The sequence below is a fragment of the Temnothorax nylanderi genome, unplaced genomic scaffold (genome assembly GCF_030848795.1).
Source record: "Temnothorax nylanderi isolate EJ_2023f unplaced genomic scaffold, tnyl_v1.0 TNYL_tig0727_pilon, whole genome shotgun sequence".
NCBI classification, from domain to species: Eukaryota; Metazoa; Arthropoda; class Insecta; order Hymenoptera; family Formicidae; genus Temnothorax; species Temnothorax nylanderi.
In genome coordinates, this window is record NW_027249789.1 from 44,779 (window position 1) to 68,730 (window position 23,952).

At 42.7% G+C, this 23,952-nt stretch overlaps 3 protein-coding genes and 1 long non-coding RNA gene across 4 annotated transcripts; 1 reads left to right on the top strand and 3 right to left on the bottom strand.

Annotated features, from left to right (window-relative positions):
* Positions 1 to 817: 817 nt before the first annotated feature.
* Positions 818 to 2,774, top strand: LOC139785039 (uncharacterized). Its single transcript, XM_071724216.1, has 3 exons — positions 818 to 955; positions 1,046 to 1,277; positions 1,395 to 2,774. The coding sequence occupies exons 2-3, from the start codon at positions 1,071 to 1,073 to the stop codon at positions 2,598 to 2,600; spliced, it is 1,413 nt and encodes a 470-aa protein (XP_071580317.1). The 5' UTR covers positions 818 to 955; positions 1,046 to 1,070; the 3' UTR covers positions 2,601 to 2,774.
* Positions 2,775 to 4,036: 1,262 nt separating this feature from the next.
* LOC139785040 (uncharacterized) lies at positions 4,037 to 4,612 on the bottom strand. Its single transcript, XR_011721783.1, has 3 exons — positions 4,527 to 4,612; positions 4,286 to 4,443; positions 4,037 to 4,194 (listed from the first exon to the last, which is right to left on the bottom strand). It is a non-coding gene; the product is annotated as an uncharacterized lncRNA (long non-coding RNA).
* Positions 4,613 to 10,762: 6,150 nt separating this feature from the next.
* LOC139785037 (stromelysin-1-like) lies at positions 10,763 to 12,400 on the bottom strand. The gene has a single exon (XM_071724213.1). The coding sequence runs from the start codon at positions 12,398 to 12,400 to the stop codon at positions 10,763 to 10,765; it is 1,638 nt and encodes a 545-aa protein (XP_071580314.1).
* An 8,437-nt stretch (positions 12,401 to 20,837) lies between these two features.
* On the bottom strand, positions 20,838 to 22,103 carry LOC139785038 (uncharacterized). Its single transcript, XM_071724214.1, has one exon. The coding sequence runs from the start codon at positions 22,101 to 22,103 to the stop codon at positions 20,838 to 20,840; it is 1,266 nt and encodes a 421-aa protein (XP_071580315.1).
* Positions 22,104 to 23,952: the final 1,849 nt, after the last annotated feature.

Here is a 23,952-nt window from a genome sequence, read left to right on the forward strand (position 1 = left end):
TATTAAATAATTTAACAGAAATAATATTTTGTTAGCCATTAAATCCTCCATACTATAAAAAAAATAATATACAACAAACCATTTAATTATGAAATGTGGTTGTATAAATATGGTTTTAATTTTTACTATAAAATTATCTTTTACTAAGATTAATATTCTAAATTTATTTTACTTCCAAAATAGTGTTTAAATAAGAAAAATATAATAGATTTCCAAAAGAAACAAAATTTTTAATATCGAGTATTTTGCTCAAAAATAAAATTTTTTAGAGCACATCCAGATTTTGCAGTAATTCTTAAACGGAAATATATCAACAACCAAAATTCTTATAAATCTCTGCTACATTGAATTTTCTTATAACTTTTAATTAGGAAGATTATAATTACCTTTTGTGCAGTTGATGATAACGATTGATATAATTCTTTATGTGTATTTTCATTAATGCTTGTATAAGATTGAAAATCTTCAATAAGAACTCGTTCAATTTCACCAGCTCTACGTCTGTTAAATAATTGAAGCAATATGAGCGTACTTTGTGCTAAACTCAACCAAGCTTGATATAAAAACCCTTGTTTCAATTGATCATATGCTGCTTTTCGTTTCTGATGTAAATAATTATATAATTTTTTTATATCATCTATGCTTGGTAATATGACTTTCTTTTGTCCTCTTTTTTGTGACTGAGTTTCTTCAACTACTTTATTAACGGTTGTAGTATAATCTTCTTGTAGAATCTTTAAAAAATTCTCAGCATTTTCTTTTCGTTTGTAATCGTGGATTTTTATACATTCCGTAACAAACAAATTACCAACTTGTTTTAGTAACGTTCCTATTCGCTGTGTGCGCAGAGACTAGTGCTGCCACGGTTAGTGAAATATCGCACTTTTTGATGGAATAGCTGTATGGAATAGCTGTCAACGATTGTGAATATTCGAGCTACGTAAACTGTCGTTAGGTAATTTCAATCTTAATTTTAATGATGATATTACACAAATTATAGTTGAAAAGATTTTTTGAGAGAAATTAACCTACATTTGTTTTAAAGGTTAACCTCTCTCTGACTTTTTGCAATGAATCTTATCATACGAACGGGATTTGGACCTGTCACTCATGACATTAAATTTAATCCAAGTGCAATACCAAAAGGAAAAGCCTTAGCAATATCACATGTGGTTCGCGTTGAAGAATTGCGTAATGAAAATATAAGTCATTTAATAAGGTGCAGTGTAATACCGCAAACATCTGTCAATGCTATTCCGTACAAGGTACAATTACATGTAAGTATATCAATATTAATGAAATTCAAGACAATCGTAAATAAATAAAAAAACGTTTAAACAAGGACAAAAAATTATTGTTTTGATTAATTATTTATTCAAAATACATTATTGCAGCTTTCCGATAAACGTCACATAACTTGTGCATCGTGCACGTGCGTATCGCAAGCCGGAAGAAAATGCAAGCACATATATGCTCTTATACATTATGTCAACTCTAATAGGAGTGTTACAAAAACAAGTCTTGAGCAGGAATGGGGCAGACCATCAGACAAGCAGTTGGGCCATGAAATGTATGCAAAACCAATGCGTATCGCAAACTTATTTAAATCGAAAGCACCCGAGACCAATTGTGCAAATTCCAGTGTTCCTCTTAGTCTACAACTCGGAGATCTCAAGCATTCCTCGGCATTACGAATAATTCTCAAAGAATATAACGTAACCCAAAACGAACGATTCGTCAAAGAAATTTTGTTACAATATATCTACTTAGCGATTGAATTCAGTGACATTAATAATTGCGATGCATGCATTATTAATTTGCTTAACTTTTGCGAGGATCATCTAGTATACTCATCAAATTATATAATAGCGGATGAAGTGCTGAAAGCTTTTTACGCACGAGAAGTTAATCTGGGTGAGACTCAAATAATCCAGATATGCGTGGACACTCGGGGACAGTCTTACTCAGATAAATGGTTTTCTGTGCGAAACATTAGGATCTCTGCTAGCTCAAGAGCACATTCGATCAAAACAAGGCAATCAGAAAAGATAGATGCTTTGGTCAACAAGTTTTTGACTCCCTCGTGTATAAACGGTCAAGCTAAAAAAAATACACAGTATGGCTCAAAAAACGAAGGTAAAGCTTTGAAAGAATACGAAGCCATCCATGGAGCAAAAGTCATTCAGATAGGAGTAGTGGTATCAAAAACTCAGCCGTGGCTTTGCGCATCACCTGATGGTGTGGTAATTGAAGATGATTGTATAACGAAACTAGTTGAAATTAAGTGTCCTGTCTCGTGCGAAAAACTTCCGGTTGTCGACTTTCATTCGTATAAGATAAACGTAAAATATCTATATTATTGGAATGGCAATATCGAGCTAAAAAAAAGTCACCAATACTACACTCAATGTCAGATACAGTTGTATGTGACTGGACTGACGGTATGTGACCTTTATGTCTGGTCTCCTAAGGGAAGCTGTGTCGTGTCAGTTCACAGAGATGAAGATTTTTTGAAATTTCTGATCCCAAAACTTGAGAAATTTTATTTTCAACACTTTTTGGAAGCAATAGTGCGTTCGGACAATAATAATAATGTATAAAAAAATATTATAATATATATAGAATATATAAAAATAATATATACATATAATAATATATAAAAATTTAAAAATTAAATAGTAAAATAATTAAGAGGTTTCTCATAACTTTAATATTTTATTTACTGTCAAACCGTACCTTTGGTGAAATAAAATATTAAACAATGTTTTTATTTATTTTATATTTTATTAATTCGATATTTATTTGTATACAAGTATTTGGATATTTATTTTTATACTGAACATATCATATACCGAGCTCTTTATTCTATTCTAGTCTACCTTTGCGATCTCTGTTTCATCTACATCTCCGTTTTTAATAATCGGTGGCTGCAAGTTCACAGGGACGCCACACATAAATACAATATTATCGGCATGAGGAAGCATATCGATTGAAAATTTATCCAAAATTTTGTAAATTCTCAATCTTTGCATAATTCTTTCGATGTGAATTCTCACTTTCGCGACTTTATACGTTCTCTCTACATCTTCAGCTGAAAACTGTGGATCGCGTAAGAATGGCGGCATAACAATTAGAGCTCCTTTTCCATTTTCATCAATAACAGTTTGAATTCCAGGAAAACCTTTATCCGCGAGGACAACATCACCAGGCTCGAGCAAGTCTAATATGCCTGAATTAATAGTGATTTGACTATCACTAGTTCGTCCTCCATAACAATTCGAGATAAATGAAATTAAACCACTCGGAGTGCATCCAACAAAAATTTTTGCTGTAAAGCCTTTTTTATAATGCGAATACAGGTACACCCGATTTTCTACAGTATTTGGTTGTTCCACCTTTATTTCGGTACAATCGATAATTACTCTGCAATCCTTGTACGATGTTTTGAAAACTTCGGGCAAAGTATTTTGAACTACTTCTCGACAAGGCCAGAAAATGAATCGACTACAAGCAACTCTTAATAATTGCAAAGTAGTATAAAAGATACGAGAGGTAGTTGTTCTATGAATGCGAAATAAAACTCCTATGGCTGAGAATGACATTCCAGTTTTCATCTTCAAGAGGAATATAAGAAGCCGATTTTTTGTAGAAATCTTCTTCGGTTTGATATCGGGTAATAATTTGAGCAGCAATTGAAAAGTGGATAAGGTGACACCGCCAAGATCAAGCATTTCTTGCTCCTTTGTTATTGACAATATGCCATGAAAACCTGTTGTACACACTATTGAATTTTTCAAATTAGAAGTATCAGGACCAATCGCTTTGTCGATCTGAACAATATCAGAACCGCAACATTTGTCTATCATATGCCTTCTCTTAACAATTTGTAAGCCACGATTTTCAGGTATATATACTTGAGTTTGTGCATGGCAAATCTCATTATGCACATATTGAGTGCATATAAACATCTCTGTTCTTTCATAGAGATTTTTACAATCCACAGTAGTTTCAAACATCGAAACCTGAACCTCCTGGTTAACTTTGAATGATGGTGCAGGGGCCTCGATTAATTTATCAAAATAAAAAGACTGCTCTTGCGGTTCCTCTAAAGTATTTTTTCCAGCATCAACTTTCTTTACATTGTCCTTGACACACAATGTATTGCATATTCTTCGACGCATATGTCTGTTGAATCTACACAAAATAATACACACTTAATTATATTTTATTTTATAAATTATAATTTAAATTTTACTACAAACAAGTAATTATAATTTTTATTTACCGTTGAATTGAAGATTTCTCGGTAGAACTTAATTCATGATTTTTTTTGCCGAGATGCTCGGAACGTAACTCGGACTTGATTGTATTGAAGATGAACGATTCTCCACGAAGTGTGCACTGCAAATTCGTGAATATTTTGTTGGTTGCCAATCATGTGAGCTACAGACAAATCGTTTCAAAAATTATTTGTATGACAACATAGTACAAATTATTTTGGTATTTATTTAGAATACGGGCCTCACCTCCAATATCGATAAAATTATGTTTAACCGACGCGTTTTTACACGAAACGAAAGAATCTGGAAGAAAAACGCGGCGGTCTGCCTCGCGAAGCGAGATATTAATCGTTAAAGTTGACGACTATTTGGGTTAGAAAACCTGTCATATCGATGAAATGTAGCGACATGTACATGCCCCGTGGTCACATGTCGATTAAGGATAATTTTATTGATATTGGAAAAGTGAGGCCCGTATTCTAAATAAATACCATTATTTTAAACGAGGTGAAATATGATCATATAATCTCAAAGAATATACTTACTTTATTTTTTGTACCCAACGTATCCACATTTTTCGCTGCTCAATTTTATAAATCGCTTTTGGAAAGGAATAAAATTTTATTTCTGAACTTGTATTGTGAAATACATTCTTACACGTGTGCACGCAACAATTTAAATTTCCTTTCCGCAATTTTTCCATTACGATGTATTAGAAAACTCCAGCAAATAATGCAAATTCCGGCCACCATGGGCGCTCTAAGTCCTACTTTTCCGCTATAGTATACCAGCGCACACAGCGAATAGTAGAAGCTGTTGCTGGTGCTTTATAAGTGTTGGTTTCTTCATCTAATTGTGCAATTTCGTGGACAGATTTAATACAGTCGTCATAATATCGTGGGTCATAAATAGAACTAAACTGCTCTAGACCTTCATTGAATTTTTTCATTGCAAGCCAAAATCTTCCGAGTAGTCGAAGACGCGAACGAATCATGTCATGTTGATGTAAATGTTTATATTTTACTGCTAATTTATTTCCATATGTTATTAATAATTGATCATATTTTATTGAGCGCGTAACTATATCATCCCGTAATACAGGATATATGACATTTTTTAATATATGGCTTGCATTATTATGAATTCGACCAGTAATTTTTCTGCCCAAAACTTGTACTGCTCGAAACGCTTTTTTGCCAGTGCATTGTGCAAAATGATGTCTAATATAGTTTTTGGTAAAAAATCCTTTGCATTTAACGCAACATGTGAAGTCAGTTGCAGTACGTCCTAATTTTTTTTGTGGTCTTCTACAAACAATAAGTTCGCCGTTATTTAATAATGGATCAGTATTGAATAAAAAATTGCCATTTCTTCTGAGAGTCTCTATAATCTGTTTTCGTTCTAATGTACCTGAAACATATTTAATATAACATTTGTACATGTTCATATTAACTTAATTAAAGGATGGTAATATATCATACATAAGTATATGTATATATAAGTATAATATTGATAGCAAAATATCAAACAATATAAAAAACTTGCATACAAAAATATTATGCAAAATACATATGTTCTAATAATAATAATAATATTAACCTTTTGGCAATACAGAAAATTTTTGTACTTCTTCTTCATTACGATAAACTTTCTCTAAATGTCTAGCAATTTTACTTTGAAACTTTTTACAAAAATAACAAAAATTCTGTTTTTGTGCTCCTTTAGGCTTGGAAACGGAAACATACATATTTCATCATTACATGCACGTATGCTTTCTGCTGATATATTGATGCTATCAACCGTCCCATTCTTATTATCCGTATCAATATTATTAGTATCACTTTTATTTTGTTTATTACTTTCTATTTCATCGTTATCACTTACATCGCTATTTGAACTTGGTTCATAATCACTGTCATTATTCTTTTCATATTCTGAATCATATTCAGTATTATTATTACAATTAAAGTCCGTTATATCCGTATTACTATTATTAGTATAACTTTTATTTTGTTTATCACTTTCTATTCCAGCGTTATCACTTGTTACATCACTATTTGTTACTAAAATAAAAAAATTTCTTATTAAAATATTTTATTGTTTAAAAAGCAAAATGTTTTCCATATTTAAAAAAAATAATATTTTGCTCACCATTCGTAATATCATTAAAATTGTTTTCAAAATTAGTATAAATATTACTAACAGGAATATCTTCACAACTGACTTCGTTATTGGCACCAATATCATTTATGGTATAAGTATCGTTACGAATAATATCAGTATAATTGGTAATATCACTATTATTTTCATCACAGATATTAGTAAAGTTTTCATGCATGTTATCATTGTTATACGCGAGAGTAGTATTATTCAAATCTGAAAAAAAAGTTATCTCTAAATTAATATAATATACAATTAGTATAGAGAAATAAATTTATTATTCTTTTGAGATCAAGCTTCCTTATACATATATATTAGGGTGGCAATATTTTTGGGTCAAAAATTTGATTTTAAGTCTCATCCCTTAAATTCGTTCTACAAACTCTCAAATGAAGACCCTTGAAGAACAGGCGCTGTAACTTAATATTTAGAGGTCGCTCAAAGCCTCTAAACATTAAATTTTACCCTCTTTTTTAATTATTAATTAATACATTTTTATTAATTAATAAAATTAAACCTCTAAATATTAAGTTACAGCGCCTGTTGTTCAAGGGTCTTCATTTGAGAGTTTGTAGAACGAATTTAAGGGGTGAGACTTAAAATCAAATTTTTGACCCAAAAATATTGTCACCCTAATATATATATATATTTTTTTAATTCTCAAGAAATTGTACAATAATTATGCTTCAGTATGATAACTTGTGTGATACAGATCAGGAAATGAAATATATTTGGAATAAATAGTAAAATTTTAATGACAGATTCTTTGATATAGAATCGATTTCCGTTTTACATAGTTATCAAAGCAATAATAATCTTTTTTTAAGTCAAATATTAAAAATGAAACTTTTTTACAAAATAAACAAAAATGTATAAAAAATAAAATCATCTATTTATTCTTCTATTTATTCTTAGAAATTCTATACATATATATAGCAAAAGTAATAAAAACTATCACAAATATTCATATTTACATTTCAAAATTTATTTAATGTAATTAAGATTTCTTAATTATAAATTAATATAATAAATTATAAATCTTACCTTTAATATCTTTGTCATTCCTTATAATATTAGAAATTGTATTCTCGTTTTTATTACTTTCTTGTGCACAATCAATATCATCGGAAAGCTCAGTAACAATATAAGTGTTTTCTCCATCTACAATATAATAATTATTTAAAGAACTATTTTTTAATATTATATGTATCTATTTTAATGATATTATTACAATCTTACTTTTATTTTTATCATCCATTGTAGTAAAAGTGTTCTCGAAAATTTTTTCGCTTTTATTTTCATTTATGTGCTTATTTCTATTTGCATTGTTCTTTTTATTGTAATCGATAGAATTTTTTATTGGATCAATAGTTTGATCAAGAATACCTGGAGTCTTATTAATCGAATCAGTTCCATTTAAAGCGCATATATCACACGAAGAACGATCATTAATATTATTTTTACTATATGTATTATTTGTATTAGCATTCTTGTCACTGCATGATGATGTATCACAAATGCAGGTACTATGACTAAAATAACTGCGTCTGTTACAGAAATCGCTCATATCTATAATATCATTGAACGTATCGTTTTTCTTATTACTATTGTCTTCATTATCTATGTCACTATTCTTCTCAATGTCAGTGCCGCGCTACATTCATTTAACACGCTACATTCATTATAATTATTTTCTAAATGTCCAGGGTTTACTATATTGTCACCATTTGTGATATTGCTTATTGAGTAGTTTTCATCATTGAGTATATTTTCTTCAGCAATATTATTTGCTACTGTATTATTGGCTGGAAAAAGCAATTAGATAACTAATAATGTATGAAAATAATTGATAACTCATAAATGTAATTACATAATAAGAAGTATTAAAGTTTTTTGTCGGTAAAAGTTTACAATAACTTACACAGCTCGGATTACTTTGACCTTGACATATGTTGTCAAGGACATAATACTGAGTAACTTTTCCTTATAACTTAATCGGCGGTCGCTGCTTATTAAAAGTTATAAACGGTAATTCTTCAGTTTAGCTACCTCAGCACAGAAATCGATGCAATTAGGCTTATTCGACGCGTTTTTGCACGAAACGAACGAATCTGGCAGAAAAAAGTGTCGCTCTGCCCCGCGACGCGAGATATTAATCGTTAAAGTTGACAGGAATCAGGTTATGATTCCTGTCATACCGACGACATGTAGCAACACTGAACGTGCTTTGCGGCCATATGCGCATGCTCAGTGACCGCACGCGCATGCTCAGTGGCCGCACGCGCATGCAAAAGTGCGCCAATTTTAAATATGATGACTATTGATTGGTCAATCGTGCGGAATAACCAAGCGTCTTGATTCAAGCAGTTAGAGTAGACCAATAACAGTACTTTCCACTGCCGGGTACAACCGAGGGGAAGCGGGGGAGGACGCGCGCACGCGGGGGGAACGCCATAAGAGATGGGCGAGGGGGACGAGGGGGGAGCATGGGATGGGGATGGGCGAGGTGGGGTGAAGGGTGGACAGGTGCAAGGGGTAACAGGGGGGGTGAGGGGGACAGGTGTGCGGGGGGAATTTCCCCTGTAACCGGACAAACATTCCCCTGGAACTGGACAAAGGTGTATCGCTGTCCAATCAGATCGCGGTACGAAGACTCGAGGCTGTCCAATCAGATGCGAGTATTCTGTCGGAACACCTGTCCCTAGGTGGGGTGATGGGGAAGTTCGCACCGCAGTGTTGCCACCTTGCGGTAACCTGAAAGACGTAAATTCCCTAGGCGGGTGATGGGGAATTTCGCGCCGCAGGGTTGCCACCGGGGGGTGGGGGGGATTGTCGTTCCCGGACGCTCCGAGAGGGCGCTCGGATCGGCGTTACCGACCGCGTTATCGGCCGCGAGCGGAAATCCGCCCCGATTCGCGCGTCATCGCGAATAATTTTTTTTCATCGCGCGCGTTCGAACGCGTCCAAACTCGTTGCAACTTGTTCAAGGTCGCTCTTCTCGACGTCCCCGCGCGGTGGGATTGGTGAGCGCGCGAAAACACGTTCGAACGTGTTCAAGGCCGTTCTTTTTCGCGGGTCCCGATAACCGTTCTTCGTTCTTGTTCGTCTCGGTTCGAAAGTTGTTTCGATCCTTCCCTACGCATCGTAGATGACGCAATCGCGGCGATCGTGGAGTAAGCGGAGTCGGGGGACCTAGGGAGCGCGGGATCGTATCGAGATAGATACGGAAAAGAAAGAGAGAGAACACATATATGAGATATCCGCGTACGAGCGGTAGTTTTTTATTTTGAATAATAAAATATGTATTTACATACGTCGATACTCGTTTACATTGTTTCTGTGTGTATAAATATATATATATAAATATGTAAACGTGCGTCGTGCCGTTCAGGATTTGAAACAAAGCGCGGTAATCTCACAGTCGACGATCTTGTTAGGATCGAAAAACTCGCTTTTCAGTATCGCAGTCTTGGCCGAAGTTCCCGTCTTAATCGCGTTGGCGGCTATCTCCTGATAGCGCGAATACTTCGCGTCGACTTCCTCGATGACCGCGCTCAGCGCCGAGACGATGCGATCGACGCAAAATTGGAAATCGTACAGCGAGAGCAGGGTGGGGAGCGACATTGCCAGGCGAGCCGCGTTGGGTAGTTCCATACGCAAGATCGACAGGTTGTTGATCAATCCGAATCGCAGCGTCAAGTCTCCGATCGATATCGGCGAGGGGGGACGGGTTCCATCGACGAGGTTGGATCGCAGGCACGCCAATATGTCGTGTTTGCGCTCGAGTAGTCCTTTCCACATATCGAGCGTCAGAGAGATCTCCTTGCCTTGCTTATCTCCCAGGGCGATATCCACGTACGAAGGTGCGGGTATACCGTACCACGGTGACTTAACCGTGACACCGATGGCTAGGTATTTGTAGCCAGTCGTCGTCAGCGGATAACGGGTCGCCAGGATGCGCACCGCAGGCGCGACGACGGGGTTGCGAACGTCGTTGGGGGGATGAGAGCTGGAACGCGACTCCCGATGATGATGCTGATGATGATCGTCCGTCGATTCGATCCTTCGTCTTTTGCCGTTGTCGTTCACCTCCGAATCCGTCTCGCGAGGGGAAAGATCTCTCAGCGCGGGTCGATCGGCCAACGTCGAGAACATTTCGCACGCGCGTTGCAGTATCGTTCGTTTCTGATTTCTGTTTCGACGCGTCGTATTCAGCTGACGATGCGATACTGATGCTTTGGCGGGAACACATCGGTATAAGTAGAAAAGTTCTCACTTATATCGCGCGATGTGCGGTGTGGTGTGGGGATTTGCGCAGTCCTCTACTTCCTTCGGCGGACACGGCGATCGTAAAGCTGAACGCCGCCGTCGTCGTCGTCGTCGTCGTCGTCCGAATCGCTCGCCGGTGACGTTAAATCGCCGACGCGTACGATTCGATCGAGAAGATCGCGCAACTGCTGCAACAGTTCGGTCTTAGGGCAGACGATATTCAGCATTCGTAGATCGAATTTACCGGCGGCCGTGACGGTTTTCGTAATTTCGTTGAATCTGTAGAACTGCGTCCGAGTGGTGAAGTACAGATTGCCGTCGACGTATCGGAAGATCGACGTCACGCCGGTCGGTATTCCGGGAAACGTCGCCTCGAGAGGCGTACGTCTGACGACTTTCTTCGTACATTCGTCTATCTCGCCCACCGAGTTACCGTTGTACATCACGAAGGAACGGCCTCTATGGGTGTTTACCGCTCCGTTGAGTTTCGCATCTGCGGGAAATCCGAGTTCTCGCAAGGTCTTCGGCCAATTTGGTCTCAGAGAAAATTCCGGATATTGAACCATGTATACCAAATTATCTACGAACACCATGAGATCACCGGACGGAGATTGATAGGCGGCAGCTATGCGCGTGTAATTGTCGTGAAGAAAGCTCATATGATTCGACAGGGCTAACGGTCCATTGTACGTCCTACCGTCCAGATCGATCGACCAAACGTAACGCCCGTACGAGATGTACATTCGATTTTCCAAAACCAATATCGCGTTTACGCGACCAAGGGCGCACAGGTCCGGCGATGGTTGCGGCGGCCGTGACCGCGGTGGCGGCGGCGGTGGCGGCGGCGGCGGCGGCGGCGTCTGTGAGGGCGCGTTCGTCCGTTTTTCACCGTACAAACGTTGAATGTCGAGAATGTCGAATCTGTCGAGCTTAACCGGATACTGCTTGTCGGGCGAGTACGCGAACATCACCGAAGTCTTGCGCTCATTGTGCCCCAATCCGAGAGAGTGACCGATCTCGTGCGTCAGCGTGAAATGCAGGGAAAACGTACTCGGGGGATTTTTACCGACGTGAATATGCCACGGCTCGTTCCCGTCGACGTGCACCTCGGAGACGAATCCCGCTTCGTTCGTCGGGAGATACGCGTGGGCCAGCACGTTACCGGGACCGTCGAATTTGGCCGAGCAATTTGGGCCGTTTACGTTGATATTCGTGTTACCGTGACGTCGGGTTCGCCAAGATATTATAATGTCAGGATTCGTTTCGGAGCGTTCGAACGTCAACGCCGAATGTTGCGACCACAGGTCGAACGCGGCCCGCGCGGTATTCAGCTCCTCTTTGGCGGCTACGTAAAAATCCCACGTCAGGTGAGTCCTCGGCCATTTGGATAGACTCGCCGCCGTTCCGTGCTTCAGGATATCTTGGAAACCACATCGCGGTTTACGCATAAATTGCAGCGTTTCGTCGTCGAGCGTTCCATCGCCGGGTAGACCGTAGTATCGTTGAAATTCCTCGATGGCGTTACGAAGAACGTCGTTTCGTCTCTGAGCCGGAAACGCGTCCACATCTTCGGTCAGATATCCGTATTTCCGCAGGTAATCGATCGTATGTGCGTAATTCTCATCCGTGGGATTGACGCACCTCGCGGCGATAAAACACGCGGTTAACGCGATTACGCGCGAGAGCCACATCGTCGAGGGCGAGAGAGAGCGAGAGAAACGGCGGAACTGCGATAACGGCGTTTCGCGATATGAGCGCGATCGCGACGCGCGGTTCACGCGGTGACGCTCGTTGCCGATAGCGCGGACAGGTGGCGGCGGGGTCTCGCGGTGGAAAAATGCGTCGATTCCGGCGGATGAGTCCGGTTTGATAAAAAAAATGCATTTTTTCCTCTGTGCAAAGTTTCTAAAAATAGTTTTTTTATTGCACAATATCCTGCTTTTTTTATGGACGATGACGATGCGTCGCGATACGAGCGACTTACACGGGCATGCTCGCTACCGATAGCGCGGACAGGTGGCGGCGGGGGTCTCGGGGTGGAAGAAATGCGTTGACGATTCCGGCGGATGAGTCGGTTTGATTAGAAAAATGCATCTCTTCCTGTGTGCAAAAGGTCAATTTTTTACATAGTTTTAATTACACACGCAATATCCTTTATGATTGCGCATCCCTTCTTTGATTCCGCATCCTTCTTCGATTGCGCATCCTCGATATATATAAGGACTCGAGGCTAGACTCGGGTGTAGTTCGTTCACAGTTTTTCGAGCTAGTGACGTGAATTATTCCTAAGAACACGTAATGGACAAAATATCCAAACTGAAAGGAGTGTGCGAATTGGCGCAAATCCAGGCAACGTCCGTAGCTAGGGCTACGGACGACTTACACGAGGCGGTGCTGCAGCTGCAGCATCGCCTTAGAAATATCGTCGATGGAGCGCCGCCCTGTCTGCAAGTCACGATCCGCGTCGACGAGGACGCACGGATGTTCGATCGAATGTGAGTATGCAAATGTAAAATTATATTGTTATATATTCATTTATATATTTATTTATTTATTTATAAATTCACTTATATATTCAGTTATATATTTATTTATAAATTCACTTATATATATTCATTTATATATAATTATTAATAATATGTATTTTTTGTGAAGAGGACTCACCGGAGCGGTGTTAAAAAAATCCAGGAACCACATGCGTTTGTACGCTGCGAGGATTCGCAGCATGTATCGGGACGCGGCGCGACTCGATTCATCGGCGAAGCGTCCCGATACGTGCTGCGACGGCAACGATGACAACGACAACGAAGACAACAACGACGACGACGACGACGACGAGGAGGATGAGAGCGGTCGCGGCAATATTGATATCAACTTGATTGACGTCGACTTCGAGGACGACGTCGTCGAGGGCTGGCCCTCCGTTTCTAACAAGAAATAATATGTAAAAAAATAAAAAATAGTAAATAAGTAGTATATAATATAACATAATATAATATAATATAACATAATATACTATAATATTGTTGCGTGCATGTCCAAGCCGCCCGGTATACTTTTCTGACACCGAGCTGAAGCGTGCAACGGAAAACTTTCCGTTAAGATGCGAAACGCCTGTCCTTAGCAACGAGCCTGATTTATTGATTTTATTGATTTAATGAAACAGCTGATGGATTTGTTCTTGAGCTGCTGGACCGAACGGACGTGTGTCCACGCTCTTCTGTATCGCGACGTTGCAATAAAGATTGAGATTGTTCTTTTATAATCGCAGTGTTTCCTTATTTCCGCGAGCGTCGGGAGTGCGACCGAGTGAGTGTAAAGTGTGAGAACGAGCGACGCGGTGAGCGCAACATTTTGGGGGCTCGTCCGGGATCGAAGGGACGAGCTGCGCTTGTAAGACGAGATGGCCTCGACCGCTCCCACGAGGAAACGACTCCACGATCGGACGCTCCGGAGATGACGGCGGAAGCGGTGACACTGCAGGCGGTGATGCGGGAGATCCACGAGATGCGCGTGGAGCGCACACAGAGGGAAGCCGAGTTCGCGGCAATAATCCAGCAGCGCGATGACCAGCTTCGTCAAATCGAGGAGAGGATTGCAGAGCTAAGTCCCTCCAGTCATTTTATTTCGGGTGAAAACGCGAGCGGCGCGATGAGAGTGACGGGCGCGGGTGTTGACGCGTCTGGAGATAGAATTTCTTGCGGAATAAAATTAAAGCCCGATACGTACGACGGGACGGCGCCGTTACGCGAGTTTCTTTCGCAATTCACGCTCATTGCCGTTGCGAACAAATGGAGCGAGGCAGAAAAAGCGGTCGTTTTGGCGTCAAGTTTGCGGGGGAAAGCGCGTTCATTACTCGATTCATTCGCCGACGGGATCGAATCCTTCTCTTACGCGGAATTAAAGGCGAAGTTAGAGCTGCGTTTCGGTGAAGGTGAACTCGCTCAGAACTATTATCTACAGTTCACAAATCGGAAACAGCGCCCGGGCGAGGATTTCGCAGCATTGGGCGCGGATTTAGGGAGACTTTCGCAGAAGACGTATCCAGAATGCTCTCATGAGGTTCGCGATAAAATTGCGAGCTCTCAATTTGTCGCCGCGTTGTCCGACGGTTTTGTGAAGCGCACCCTTCAAGTGGAAGGAGTTACGTCGCTTAGAATAGCGATCGAGCGTTCGAAGACGCTCAGATTTATTAACCAAAATTGTTTTTCGGGAAAAAAAGACGCTACGCCGGGAGATTCTCATTCCGGCCAGAAAGAAGTTCCGGAAACAAAGACATTATTAAAGGGACAAAAGGGAAATGAGCGCCGGAAAACAAAGGAGTGTTAGGGATGTGGAGCAACTGGTCACTTCCGTTCAGAGTGTCCCGCGCAGAAGCAGGAAAACTAACTTCTGTCGGGTTGATCGGGGCTGGCTCGACAGGCGAGGCCCGGGCCCCGGTTTATGCACGCGCCAGAACTAATGTTGTACGCCGTCTCGGAGGCGTGGGCGCGGACCCGCGCGGACGTTGTTGTGTTAATGGAATTTTAAATAATAAATTTTGTATTTGTAGAATAGATACGGGCTCGGATGTGTCGGTTTTAAATTCGAGATTGGCGGAAAATTTGAAGCAAGTTCCTCTTGATTTCTGTAATCTCAGATATCCTACCGGTGAGAGGGTGCCGGTAATTTCTCGCGTATTAGCCACGATTTCTTTGGGCAAATTTAATTTTGAGATGCCTTTTTATGTGGCGGATATTAACGACGAATGTATTCTCGGTGTTGATTTTCTTGAGAAAGCGGAAATTCTCGATAAATTTCTAGAGGACGCTCTCGGTTTGACGAAGAGTGTGGAGGTTGAGCACGGACTAATTTGTTCTCGAATTGAGGACTGTCCTGCTCTTCTTCCGATATTCGAGCAAGGATCCTCACATTTAGATCCTTTACAGAAACTTGTCTTTTCTGATTTCTTGAAAGAATTTTATCATGTCTTCTCTGAAAATATTATTGCCGGGAATTGTGATGTATTATGTCATACCATAGAATTGTGTGATTCTCGCCCTATTAAACAGGTACCTCGCCGAATTCCCCTTCATCTACAAACGGAAGTAAATAAAATTTTGGAAGAGATGAAAGACCAAAAAGTAATTGAGGAATCAAGCAGCCCTTGGGTTTCTCCGGTTGTTCTAGTTAAAAAGAAGGATGGCTCTATACGGTTTTGTGTGGATTATCGAAAAGTAAATGCCATAACAAAGAAAGATTCCTTCCCTCTTCCAAGGATTGACAATATTTTGGATTGTTTAGCGGGGAATTCGTGGTTTTGTACTCTTGATTTAAAGAGTGGATATTGGCAGGTAAGATTAGATCCTAAGGATCGAGAAAAGACTGCTTTTTCTTGCGGAAATGGTTTGTGGCAATTTACGGTTATGCCTTTCGGTCTTTGCAACGCCCCTGCTACTTTTGAACGACTTATGGAAAAAGTTTTGAAAGGATTAATTTCTAAGATTTGTTTTGTATATTTAGATGATGTCATTGTTTTTGGGAAGAGTTTTGAAGAAATGATGAGTAATTTAAAAGAAGTCTTTCTTCGCTTACAAAACGCTAATTTAAAAGTCAATCCTAAGAAGTGTGTATTTCTAAAAAGAGAAGTAAAGTACCTTGGACATGTAATATCTGCAAAGGGTGTTGCAACAGACCCAGAAAAGATTTCTTCTGTTAAACATTGGCCGCTTCCGAAAACACGGAAGCATGTGCGAAGTTTTCTTGGTTTTTGCTCGTATTATAGGAGATTTGTCAAAGGTTTTTCTATTTTGGCTAAACCTTTGTACAAATTAACGGAAGAGAATAATAAATTTGTCTGGTCTTCCGAATGCCAAGAGGCATTCGAGAATTTGAAATGTGTTTTGACTTCTCCTCCTATTTTAGCTTTTCCTTCAGGTGAAGGACAGTTTATTTTGGATACCGATGCCTCAAATCATGGTATCGGGGCGGTGCTTTCTCAGTTTCAGGGAAAAGAAGAAAAAGTGATCGCTTATTTTAGCCGAGTGCTAAACAAATCCGAACGAAATTATTGCGTCACCCGACGTGAGTTATTGGCAGTGATAGACTCGGTGAAATCGTTTCATCATTATTTATATGGAAGGAAGTTTCTGGTGAGAACGGATCATGTTTCTTTACGATGGTTGATGTCTTTCCGGAATCTAGAAGGGCAATTGGCCAGATGGTTGGAGCGTTTGCAGCAGTACGATTTTGACAGTCTGTTATCGGAGCGGAAAAGCTCATGGTAATGCGGATGGATTGTCTAGGCGTCCGTGTTTGGAGACGACCTGTCGTTACTGTGCAAAGATAGAGCTCAACGAGGGATCGAAAGAAGAAACTTGTGGACGAATAGTCTTTGCTGAGGAGAATCCTCAGGAATGGCGTTCCGCTCAGCTTCAAGATCCGGTTGTTTCAAAAATTATTCAAGCCAAAGAAGTTGGTAGACGACCTGATTGGCAGGAGGTTTCTCCTGGAGAGCCTTCTTTAAAAATCTATTGGACTCATTGGGAGATGTTGACAATAGTTGATGGCGTTCTGTATAAGAAATGGCTATTCCCAAATTTGCGAAAGAATATTCTTCAGATTGTCGCGCCTAAACAAAGGATTCAAGAAATTCTGAACGAGGCCCATAATTCACCTTCTGGGGGACATTTTGGTATTAATAAAACGTTACAGAAAATTCGAAAACGCTTTTATTGGGCCACTTGTAAAAAGGATGTAGAAAGATGGTGCGCTACCTGCAAGATTTGCGTTGCTAGGAAAGGCCCTATTGGTAAGGGAAAATCTTCCTTACAAATCTACAATGTAGGAGCTCCTTTTGAAAGGATACAAGTGGATATTTTAGGTCCCTTGCCTACTTCTTCAGACGAAAATAAATATCTGCTGGTGGTAGTCGACAGCTTTACTAGATGGCCAGAAGCTATGCCTCTTAAAAATAAAAGAGCCAGTACAGTGGCAAGATCTCTGGTAGATCAGGTATTTTCTCGGCATGGAGTTCCTTTGGAGTTGCATACGGACCAAGGAAGAAACTTTGAGTCCCGGCTTTTCCAAGAAATGACCTCCCTAATGGGGATTAGAAAAACTCGTACGACCCCTCTTCATCCACAATCAGATGGGCAGGTCGAGCGTCAGCATCGTACTATTTTAGATTATTTGGCAAAGTTCATTTGTGGAAGTCAAAAGGATTGGGATCGATGGATTCCTTTGTATTTACTAGCTTTTCGTTCTTCAAAACACGAAACCACTGGAGTAACTCCAGCAGAGATGTATCTAGGACAGGATTTACGTTTACCTTTAGATCTTCTTAGAGGAAGTCCACCTTCGTTAATAAGGGAGGAAGACGGAGAGGTAGAATATATATCCAATTTAAGGAACAGATTGGATCTCATCCATCAGTTTGCTAGACATCATCTACAAATTAGATCCAAAAACGTTAAGTCCTGGTATGATCGACGATCTAGACGAGTGCTTTTCGAACCAGGACAAAAAGTCTGGTTCTATAATCCTCAACGTATTACGGGAAAGGCCCCGAAATTACAGAGTCCTTGGGTAGGACCATGGATGATAATTAAAAAACTTAGTGATGTCGTGTATTGTATCCAGGAGTCTCCTCGTCGTAAAAATAAAATTGTCCATGCAGATCGCTTGGCTCCTTTTCAGGAAAGGGAATAATTTTCCGATTTCGTATTAGTGATAGTCTGATCCGACATGAGTCTGAGCCCGTACTTTAATTATTTTTAGGAAAATACTAATTAGTTTTTGTTCAATTTTTCTGCGTTTTTAAATGTTTTTGTTACAGATATTAACATCTTACGGATAAGGCATGACAGCAGGGGAATGACAGTCTTCTCCTGGGAAACCTTTCTGGACTGCCTCTCTCACGGTTTTTGACCGTGGTTTTCCCGTGAGACTAAGGGCGAATGCCGAGGCAGGGGACAGAGAGCTCTTAGAGCGATGGGTCCACGGAAGTTTCCCCCTCTGATCCCGAAGAAAGAAGACCCAAGCGCGCAAAGCTCAAGAGGGAAGAGGAGCACCGGCGGCAGGAGTCAGGGGTCAGGCAGGATCTTCGTCGTAGAGTTTGGCCAGCTCTATGAGGAGAGGCTTGAAGAAACCTGAAGTGGAGGCTAGAATGGACGGGGCCCGGTAACTCGTTGCAGCAGCACGAGGAGGGCAGGAAACCGTCCAGACAGAGGTCTCCCGAGGACTTGCAGCAAGCTGTCTCCCTGATTGTCGGGACGACAATCTGTAGAAGGGGGGCAGTGTTGCGTGCATGTCCAAGCCGCCCGGTATACTTTTCTGACACCGAGCTGAAGCGTGCAACGGAAAACTTTCCGTTAAGATGCGAAACGCCTGTCCTTAGCAACGAGCCTGATTTATTGATTTTATTGATTTAATGAAACAGCTGATGGATTTGTTCTTGAGCTGCTGGACCGAACGGACGTGTGTCCACGCTCTTCTGTATCGCGACGTTGCAATAAAGATTGAGATTGTTCTTTTATAATCGCAGTGTTTCCTTATTTCCGCGAGCGTCGGGAGTGCGACCGAGTGAGTGTAAAGTGTGAGAACGAGCGACGCGGTGAGCGCAACAATATAATATAACATAATATAATATAACATAATATACTATAAAATAAAAATATAACATAATATAAAGGGGTTAGCTCTCTTCATAATAAATTGGATAAAATTATATTGTTATGTATATAATTATATCAAACAATAAAGATTTTAATGTCATTTATATTATTATAGATAGAAAAAGATTATGTTACAACACTATATGTCAAATATCCTTTCTTTGGTTTCTTCTACTCCTATTTTATATATATATAATTCTTTTTAATTCGGTTGAATAGAGCAAACTTTATACGCAATCAAAGATTCATATACGAATTTACGAAAACAAAACCTCCTCTATGAGGAAGCAATAAGTATAAAGTAGTAAATAAGTAGTATATAATATACAAGAATAAATATAATATTGGATGAATATAATATTAAATAACTATTATATAAAGATAAATACGCGTGAACAGCAACGAGATTAGACGCTCCCGCCGCCGATATCGCGCTTCCGCTCGACGCTCCCGACTCCGCGCTCATTGACAGTTTCGCGCGCTCGGCGTTATCGTTACCGTTCTTCTTCGGAGTTCGACGCTCTCGTTCGCTTACGCATCACGCTCGTCGCTCGCGCGCTCGACGCTATCGCGCTCGGCGTTATCGAGTACGATTATACGTACGGTGTAGGTATGCGAATAATGAATAACTTTCCTCGTTGATTTTGCATCAGTTTTTTTATTGAATAAAATATAGATAGATAGATAGATCTTTTTTTATTGAATAAAGTATAGATAGATAGATAGATCTTTTTGTTAATGATTACAATATATACATATATAGGTGGATGGATGGATACACATTTATATTTGATCCGTGGAGTCGATGCTGGAGAGACACTCGCGTCGCTCGTTCCACCAGTCGCGCAACTTCATCACGTTCTCCATCGCGCAGCACCGTTGATGGCGTCCGCAGCGAAACGTGCGATCGGCGCGAAGAAACTCCAGCCGATCGATGTCGTCGTACTCGGCGTCGATGGTCTCGATCGTCGCGTCGACGTCGCCGAGAATCTCCTCCAGCCACCTCTTCTTCTCGAGGCCTTTCACGTATATTCGCGCGCCGGGCGTCTCTTCTCCCTCGCCCAGGTCGTCGCACACCGCGCGTCGAATAATCGACCTGGCTAGGCGATAGTCCACGTCCCCGTCTTTCCAACGGAGGCCGTGATGGTTCGCCATCAGCCAGTTGGCCCTTGCTTTTTCGGCGTTCGTGAGCAGGTCCCACTTCATCGGCGCGCGAAACACGTGATGCGCGAGTTCGCGCGTCTCGCTTCGGAGCACGGCCACCTCCTTCGCGACGAATCTGTCGCTCACCACGAATCCCTGCAGGTCGACGAAGATCGTCGTTGCCGCTGCGGCCATCGAGTCGGTGCGCGTCGAACAATTCACGCTCAAACTGCTCGTTCTTAACGGGATCTAAGGAACGATCGAAGGATCCCCGTCTTTATATATATATCTCCCGTTTCCGGGGTGTGGTATCCTACAATCGCCATTTCCGCTAGATGATTTTGCGCACCACATTGGTCAGCGGACCGTACTCGATGACGCGATCGTGAACAATGAGACAAAAGGCGGTGGTCTTCGGCGGAACGTTTTCCTTGCATTCGAATTCGATGCGCACGTCCACGGTGGCGCTCTTCACCGCTTCGTTCTGGCGGGAACAATCGATCACCACGAGCGGCGCTACTCGCGCGAAGTCGCGCGGGGAAAAGAGCGCGTCGTCGCGACTGTCCCCGTAGTACGCTCCTCGAAATTTCGCGTACATCTCGTACAGCACGGCGAACTTGTCGCTTTCGAAATCCGCGTTCACGTCGTCGTAGGGATAGAATTCCGAGTTGAGATACAATTTCACGTTGGCGAGCGCGCAATGATCGAACCTCGAGGAGTCCTCCGTGAATTCGTTTCGCCGTCCGGTCTGCAGCGCGAATATGACGTATCGCGGCTTCTCCAACTGCGGCGCGGCTTTCACGGCCCACGAATGCTTGGTCGTGCTCTGCAGCAGAGGAAATTCGTACAGGTCCCAAGAGCGAAAGCCCACGCTCAGAAATCGTCCGCTCTCCAACGTTCGCAAAAGCGACAATTTAGTCACGTCGTTTAACGCCACGTGCGGCATACGCCATTGCACCTTCAGTAGCGTAATTTTAGGATCCTTGGCGGGATCTCTCGGCACGGTTTTTTTCGGATCTACGACGCAGTTGACGTCGTTCCGAGCGCGTATCAGGATAAGTTCGTGTCGCGCGTTTATCACCACGCGTCTGTAGTCCTCGCAGAAACCCAAAAGAATATTCAAAGGTACGCAAAAGTTGAATTGATGGGAAGCGTCGTTCAGATTCGATTCGTTCGTCGGATAACTCCATCCGGCGTTCTGCAGTCTCCTGGCTCGTTCGGCGGTCAGCGACGCGTAGTTCTTTATCGTGCTGGTTATGCCGACGTTTCTACACCGGTCGATCTCCACGCCGTCGAGTTCGTATCGAATCTCGTCGAACATAAACGCCACGCAGTTGTTGACCAATTTCGCGTATTGCCTTTGAGCATCCGTCGCTTCCGACGTCGTCGCGCCCACGCCGTCGTCATAGAGTCGTCCCTCGACGTACAGAAAACTGTCGCACGGCAGCGTATACAGATCCTGTTGCTGTATGGGTATTCGTATCTCGTCGTTGTGCCCGAACGTCGTGTTCACGTACGGGTTATACGTGTGAGTCTCGATTCCGACGATGCGCTCGTCGAAGATCGGCTCACCGCCGATACTCAGGATGTCGGCCATGGTCTTTCCTTTCGAAGTAGAAACGACGCGTTTCTCACGGCGAGACCCAGCGATTGTAGGAACCTGACGTTGGCGTTGCTGAGAACGGTTCTCTTTCCTCCTCGACCACCACCACCGCCACCTCTTCTCTTCTACGTCGTAGAACGGGCTAGCTCGCTCGTTCGTACAATCCGCGCTCGATCCGTTCAGAACGAGCATCCCTCTCGCTCTCTCTCTTCAGGTCGCTGAGATACGCGCGCACACACCCACACACACTAACTGCGGCGACGACGTACGTGCAGTCTAATCGTTATCTCCTCGCCGCGAAAGTCGATCAATCGATCGTTCTGGTCCACGATTCGCACCGTGATATCGGTGACGTTTCGCGCGACGATCGGGAGGTAAATGATCTGCGTCGGAGTCTCCGACAGTTTATATCCCGGTGGAACTTTCGGCGCGAATTCGTGTATCGCGTGCACCGAGCGTCCGTTGCTGTACGCTCCCGTGGTGATGCTGCATTCGATGCGAATTATGTTCACGCTCATGACGTCAACGGGTCCGTCGGAAACGTACCATTTGTTCGGTTTTAGGATACGATCGCGCGAGAAACCCAAAAGAGAACCGATGTTGTTCGGTTTTGTAAAATTCACTCTGTAGGCGCACTTTATCTCGCTCCTCATGGTATTCTCGTTGGCGCGAAGAGCGAGTACCGTTCTATCGCCGCCGTCATCGTCGTCGTTCTTGCCGTCGTTGTCCCCGTATATGCCATAACCGTCGTCGTCGTCTTCGTCCTCGTATATGCGATAAGCGTCGTCGTTATCGTCGTCGTCGTTCTTCTCCGTTCGTTTATTTTCTTTTACCCGTCCAGCGCCATCGGCCTGCAGTTTTTCTCTCTTCTCTTCCTCTTTCTCTCTCTCGCGGGCGCGCCGTTCGCGATGAAGAAGAGCGGCGCGCAGATATCTGCTCACGGCTCGCAGCTCGTACGACCCTTCCGGAACGACGATCTTCCGGTCGTCCTCGCCGAAGTAGAATCGATTGTTCGCCGGCGTAACGTTCGGTATCGAATTGTACGTCTCAAAAGTCGCCAAACCCAGCTCGTACTCGCCGTCGCTCAGATCCAAAGCGGGAAAGTGACTCGCCGTGAGAACGCTGCTGGTTCCGGTCAACGTGAGCGTCAGCGACATCGCGGGAGAACGTCGATCGTTCGCCACCGCTCCCCCAATCGATCTCGCGAAGAAATCGCAGGCACAGCTGTCCGCAGATTCTCTGCTCGAACGTCTGGAACGCGCGACGATTGTACGTCACGATCGCGCTCTCGCCGCCACCGCCGAGATATCGCGCGAGATCCCTCGGCGGACGGAGATTTCCGAACGCGTCGAAGTAGATCGCCGCGTTCCCTTTCTTCGCGTAAGCGACCCAATGCGTGCCCGGACCCGCCGCGTCGTCGAGATTCACGATGCCGCACTCCGCGTGTCGCACCCTCGTCGGCAGAGCGTCGCGCATGAACACCCCACGGAAGAACGGTATGCGTAGGCGACGCGCCGATCGATCGAGCAGCTCGTTCGTCGTGACGCCGTACGGCGGCAGATCCGACGTCGCCGCTAACGTCGCCTTCTTCCGCGAAATTTTTTTTTTCGGCGATTCTCCTCGCGCCACCTCCGCGCTTCTTATACGGCGTGAGGTACAGCCCGCGACCCTCCATCGCGCGATTGTGTCGCTGCAGTTCCTCGAGTCCGCTTTGCCGGCGCTCACCGCCTTGGCCACGCCGGCCGCGCCACCGATCAAGGAACCGAGCGCACCCAACATCGGTAGAAAAGGCAAGAAGCCGCCGCGTTTCGCCGTCGGAAGTATCCTCCGCCTCTTCCTCCTC

Excerpts from the sequence above, each read along its gene's own strand:
- LOC139785037 (XM_071724213.1), bottom strand. The coding sequence starts at position 12,400 with ATGTGGCTCTCGCGCGTAATCGCGTTAACCGCGTGTTTTATCGCCGCG.
- LOC139785039 (XM_071724216.1), top strand. The coding sequence starts at position 1,071 with ATGAATCTTATCATACGAACGGGATTTGGACCTGTCACTCATGACATT. Across the intron at positions 1,278-1,394 it reads CGTACAAGGTACAATTACAT|CTTTCCGATAAACGTCACAT; the intron begins GTAAGTATATCA and ends ACATTATTGCAG.
- LOC139785038 (XM_071724214.1), bottom strand. The coding sequence starts at position 22,103 with ATGGCCGACATCCTGAGTATCGGCGGTGAGCCGATCTTCGACGAGCGC.